Source organism: Myotis brandtii, unplaced genomic scaffold (assembly GCF_000412655.1).
Source record: "Myotis brandtii unplaced genomic scaffold, ASM41265v1 scaffold634, whole genome shotgun sequence".
In the NCBI taxonomy this organism is placed as follows: Eukaryota; Metazoa; Chordata; class Mammalia; order Chiroptera; family Vespertilionidae; genus Myotis; species Myotis brandtii.
In genome coordinates, this window is record NW_005370427.1 from 1,568,039 (window position 1) to 1,574,064 (window position 6,026).

Genomic DNA, 6,026 nt, shown 5'->3' on the forward strand with positions numbered 1-6,026 from the left:
AGACTGTGTTATTTGTGTGGCCTTCTTTCCCCACGTCTGACTGGTTGGCTCTGCGACATTCAGTCTGTGTTATTGTCTCACTGCTTAGCCAGCACTGTTGTTTCTTTGAAAACATTTGAGATATGTTTTTTCTTGCCTTGGTTTCAAAGATCAAGCCTTATTTTCCAAGTTACTGGTGAATGATAGTATTTTTGTTCACCCGGTGTGTTTTGTGTGTGTGTGTGTGTGTGTGTGTGTTGTTGGCTATTTTTTTGAGGGGGGGGGGGAATTGGCTGTTCACCTGTTTTATTCATTTATTCACTCTATGTTGGTTACTTCCCTCATGCAAAATGCTCAGCTATGCCTCTGAAGAATATAAATACCAGAATTCAGTGGCATTCGAGTGGGACGTTGTATGCAAGTGACTTGGCTACAGAGCAGTTGGGATACTGAGAAATGAGGTGATCTGGGAGGTGAGGGTGGGAAGACATGGGAATCACCTGATGTAACCAGGCATCACTGAGGTGATTGGGGGTGAGGGTGGGAAGACACGGGATTCGCCTGATGTAACCAGGCATCACTGAGGTGATTGGGGGTGAGGGTGGGAAGACACGGGACTTGCCTGATGTAACCAAGCATCACTGAGATTTGATGTCTGACTGCGCAGTCAGAGCCTGGAGGAAACCAGAAGGTGCACTCCAGCCAGGTAACTAGGAAGCCTTTAGTAAAGGGAAGACAGGAGGGAGGGAGAATCTAAGAGCGTTTCCATGCTGGGGTGGGGGCAAGGGGGGCAGTCACGGGAACCCTGAGGGCCTGTTAGGCCAGGAGGCCTCAGGAGCTGGGATCTGGTGGGGAACAGCCTTCTCAGCTGGTCCTGAAGGGAGGGCAGGGAGGAATGCTGCAGCCCCACCCGCCTGCCCGCCCACTTATCCTGGTCGTCCTCCCTGGCGGAGCCCACAGAGCAAGGCACGCCCGCAGGGTCAGCCTCCCAGTGCAAAGGGGGAGCAGAGGGTGGAAAGTGGGTCCAGAAAAACCAAGGGGGACACAGTCCAGACTGCACTCCTGGGACCTGGCGGAGTCCCACAGGCGCTGAGGGGCCCAGTCCCTGATGGGAGGCCGAGCCAAGCGGGGCAACCTTTGGAGGCTCGGGGCTCAGTGGGCTGAGCTCTCGCCAACAGGGAGCCATCTCTGCAGCAGAGGATGGTTAGGGTTTGATTTATTTTTAAGATTTTGGTGGGGAAAGAAGAAGACTGCCCTCTCCCTCCCTCCCTCTCTCTCTCTCTTTCTCTCTCTCTCTCTCTCTCAGCCTCCTGGCAGCGACAGGAAGCCGCCGGACCGCCAGCGTGGTAGCCCACGGCTTCGTGCACCTTCTCGCCCTGGACAGGAATGCCCTCCGGGAAACCCTGGTGCATTACCCGGACTCAGAAAAGCTCCTCATGGAGAAAGCCAGGTGCGCCCCACACCCCCCCTAGAGGCGTCACTCTCCATCCCCGAGGAGACCGTGCGGGGAGGGTGGGCAGCCTTGTCCACGATACCACATGCACATGGAGCAGTGCTGTGGGCTGTGCGTGAGGCCAGGGGCCGAGCAAGGCCACACAGGTGCCCCCAAGCCAACCCCCATCACACGCCTCCCCACAGGGCGCTGCTCGGCAGCGACCTCTCCCACGCAAGGACTTGCCTTCCTCTTCCCACCAAGACCAGAGACACCCGAGCCCTGTGGACTCTCGGAGAGCGAACCACGCAGGTGAGAAGGGACTGCGGCCCAGGGAGACCTGGCCCAATGCACTCCTATCCCAGTGCACCCCCACCTACCCGCTCCCACCTATCCGGCTCCCACTTACTGGTTCAGAGAAGTCGGTTGGAGAAGAGAGACTGGAGTTTCTCCCTTAGACTTCCCCACAGGGGGAAAACCACACTTTCTATAGTATTTTTATGGCGTTCTGTTAATACTTTTTATTTTAAAACTAGAGAGCTGGTGCACAAAATTTGTGCACTGGGGGAGGGCGGAAGCTCCTGTGGTGAGTGGGATTGTGCTGAAACCGGCTCTCCGACATTCCCCGAGGGGTCCCAGATTGTGAGAGGGCACAGGCCAGGCCAAGGGACCCACAGGGCTGGGGTGGGAGGTGGGAGGTTGGCCAGCTGGGGAGGGACCACAGGAGGGCTCCAGGGTGTGCCCGGCCCGTCTCGCTCAGTCCTGACAGGCGGGACCCCAGCAGCAAGCTAACCTACTGGTTGGAGCGCTTGCCCCCTGGTGGTCAGTGTACGTCATAGCAACTGGTCGACTGGTGGACTGTCTGCCCCCTGGTGGTCAGTGCACATGATAGCAAGTGGTTGAGCAGCCTTAGCTTATCATTCGCATATTACACTTTGATTGGTTGAACGGATGACCAGATGACCGGACACTTAGCATATGTTAGGCTTTTATTATATAGGATATTTAAAATGCTATCTTTATAAAGTAACTAAGTAAATATTTTAAAAGTGAAGCAAGGAGGCTTGAGCACCTAACTGAGAGAGTGAGGACGTGGGGAAAAGGATGCTGGGGGACAGAAACCTGGCCCAGCCTGCACTGCCCGCTCCCTGCACCTGCAGCTCAGCGACCGCGCTCTGGGCCAGCTCGGCACCCCATCAGCCGCATTCGAATCAGCCCTGCCCGGTGGCCATCCTTAGCTTCCACTGCAGTGTCCTTGGTTATGATTTCAATACCAACTCTTTACAACTGCTTCTTCCAGGAAAACAGCGAGTCCTCCGCAGGAGGAGAGGGCAGAGGACGAGGGTGTGAAGATGCAGGGAGAGCTGCGGAGGGACCACTGGGCAGGTCTGGATGCAGAGCAGGCGCTGTCCCCGCAGAGGACAGGCTCCCGTTGGCCAGAGGGCAGCGTCACCCAGCTGAGCCTCCCGCCTCTCCCACACCATCCCCGCAGCTCCTGCCAGGGCAAGGAGGAGGTGCTGACCATGGCAGTCGGGGAAAGGGCTCTGAATGAGCGTCGGAGAACCTTAGATGCACCCTCGCTGGTTCCCAAAGACACTGTCCCCAGGATTGTGGCTTCCACTCACGAGGAGGAAGACCTCACCAGGCCCTGAGAAGCCACAGGCCAATCAGATCTTCATTTCTCTATTATTATTATTATTTATTACTATTATTATTATTAATTTGGGGGGCTTTGTTGCTAGGACTCCCCGAGCGTGTGACTTTACACAGTGGCCACAAGATTAGTTCTCTGCTGTCAGGAGCTGCGTGCAGCTGGTGTTTCTCCTAATTGTATGTGGCAGGTTTTTCTCCTCCCACTTTTCTTGCTGTTTCTTCTCTTCATTTGATTGGCTTGGTCTTGGCTCTGACTCACCAACCTTTTCCCTTAAAAACATGTTTTGTGTTAAGGCCTTGTGTGGCGCTGCTCACCTCTCTTACACATCATGCAACAGCACATTGCAGGGAGTCCTGTTTGTAGGGGCTGTGATGCTTTCACTCAAAGGAGGTGAAGGGTCACCAGATGTCAGCTCCACCAGCAGCTGGGCCTGAGGGGAAGCAGTGGGGGAGTGGGGATATGAGCTGCCCTGAGAGCAGGGGGTCAGCAGGACTCACAGCCCCGAGAACATCACCGAAGCAACATGCTAAGTGCCCATGCCCTTTGCTGAAGAAGCAGATGATAGTGTTTTCCCTCAAACCTTCTGATCGACTTGACCTGGCTCCACAGACTCACAAGAGGAGCAATCAGATCACCCCAACTTCACAGAGGCGGAATTACACCTCTCAGGACGTGCCTCAAGCATCTGCTTCAGAAGGTGCCGGATGTGAGCTTGTCTTTGCAGCGTTAGTGAGAAGTGACGAGGGTAGGAAGGCAGACGGCACACATGTCTGACGGACACAGCCTACAGTTCATGGAACCTACATGCACAGCTGTTTACAAAGTCTCCCAGCGAATCCAGTGCACTATAGGAAGCTGTCCCCATGAATCGGCTCACATTGGCATCACGACCAGCCTCGTGCTGTGAGGAGGCTAGAGCACGGGCTGATGTCGGAGTTAGAAACACATACAGACTTCCATTCTAATGAATGCCATAGTGCAGTGATGGCAAACCTATGACACGCGTATCAGAGGTGACACGCGAACTCATTTTTTTGGTTGATTTTTCTTTGTTAAATGGCATTTAAATATATAAAATAAATATCAAAAATATACATCTGTGTTTTACCATGGTTGCAAATATCAAAAAATTTCTATATGTGACACGGCACCAGAGTTAAGTTAGGGTTTTTCAAAATGCTGACACGCCGAGCTCAAAAGGTTTGCCATCACTGCCATAGTGTCTAAGGTTAGGTTCTGCATAATAGGCGCAGAGGATGGTCATTGCAGCAGCACTGTGCTGAGAGGCTTTGACAATGCTCTCAGCCAAAACGCCCACCACCCAGATGCACCCAGCCAACCATGGGTAAATCAATCACTGGGATACAGTGTAGAATTTGGTAGTCAGTTTTTTAATCCAGTGTTAGAGTATCCCAACACTGTGGTAACTATTACAAACGGTTGGTTGGTGTTTTAGGTTTTAAGGGAGTGCAGAGAAATTGTTAAGTAATATTTACCTGATAAAAGGGAATTTGCATGTAGAAAAGATGAAAATAGGAGAACCAAGATGGCAGTGTAGGTAAACATTGGTACTTGCAGCCTACCTTAACCACAAAAAAAATAACAACTAAATTACAGAACAACCATCATTCAGAACCACCTGAAATCTAGCTGAATGGAAGTCCTACAACTAGAGGAGTAAAGAAGAAAGTACATTGAAACTGGTAGGAGGGCAGAGGTGCAGAATAGGCTGGTCCGACACCCACGTGTAGCATTTTTTTAATCGGGAGGGATATCTTGGCTGCGGAGGCCTCCCATGAGAAGCAAGGGGTCCCAGCCCCACACCAGACCCCAAGCTCAGGGTTCCAGAGCTGGGAAGAGAAGTCCCCGTAACTTTGGGCTGTAAAAACCAGCAGAGATTGTGGCTGAGTGACACGGAGTCAGCCAGAGACCCTGGCAGTTCCTCTTAAAGGGCCAGCACACAAACTTACACAGTCTACCTTCCTCTGAACTCCAGTACCAGGTGGCAGCTTTGGGGGATCCAGGGACATACAGGGAACATGGGGAAGCTTTCTCACAGACAGGGGTGCTCCAAGGGGTTATTGTTCCTGTGCTGGGACCTCCCCCTGTCACAGAGCTGACTGGCAGCCATATCTGAGTTTCCATCAGCCTGGTCCACACTGTTTGCTCCACTCTAGTGATTCCCTCTGACCCTGCCCTATCCAATTTGCAGACCCACCCAAGCTGTTTGCAGCTGCTTTTCCATATGAATGGTCTCTCCTGGCTCAGGCTTCAGACTTTCCTAAATTCTCTCAAACAGCAGCTGACATCAGCATGCCCCAAACCTAAGAGGCCCAAGACCCGGCACAAGCACCAGCCTGCCTTGCTTCATAGTTGGGCCTCGCCTGGCCAATTCCAAGACCAATACAAGTAGCAGCTATCTGCAGATCTCTCTGTAGCTCCTGCTTGGTAACCCCGGGAGGCCCCAGAACCAGTGCACCCAGTGGACAGCTTCTGACCATACCAGATTACAACTCTACACGTCCACAAGTGACTCACTCAAGGGGCAGACTCAGCATCAAAGCTCCACTCAGCTCTTCCACTGTAGTTTGTGGCTGGTCCTCACAGCCAATTGGCATGGAGGTCAATTCCTCCCGGTGATGACAACAGCAATCAAGGCTCAACTACAGAAGACAGTGTACACAGCACACACAGGGGTGCTCCTAGCTCAGGTGACTGGGGTTGGAGGGGCCGAACCACTGGGTCCTACAGGACACCTACTACACAAGGCCACTCTACCAATTCCAGGAGACATAACAGCTCTACCTAATTCATAGAAACAAACACAGGGAAGTAGTCAAAATGTCACAAAAGAAAGAAATGGAAGCAAGCAAACTGCTGGATACAGAGTTCAAAACAATGGTTACAAGGTTGCTCAAGGATCTTAATGAGAGTTTCAGGGGACTTAGACTTTCAAGGATC

At 52.5% G+C, this 6,026-nt stretch overlaps 1 protein-coding gene across 1 annotated transcript in view; it reads left to right on the top strand.

Moving 5' to 3' along the window:
• Positions 1-4,105, top strand: part of CNGB3 (cyclic nucleotide gated channel beta 3) — a 129,046-nt gene extending 124,941 nt beyond the window's left edge. The window contains exons 16-18 of the mRNA XM_014528439.1: positions 1,286-1,429; positions 1,618-1,723; positions 2,712-4,105. Of these exons, the coding sequence (XP_014383925.1) occupies positions 1,286-1,429; positions 1,618-1,723; positions 2,712-2,963 (502 nt within the window). The 3' untranslated portion in view covers positions 2,964-4,105. The remainder of the gene's footprint in view (positions 1-1,285; positions 1,430-1,617; positions 1,724-2,711) is intronic.
• Positions 4,106-6,026: the final 1,921 nt, after the last annotated feature.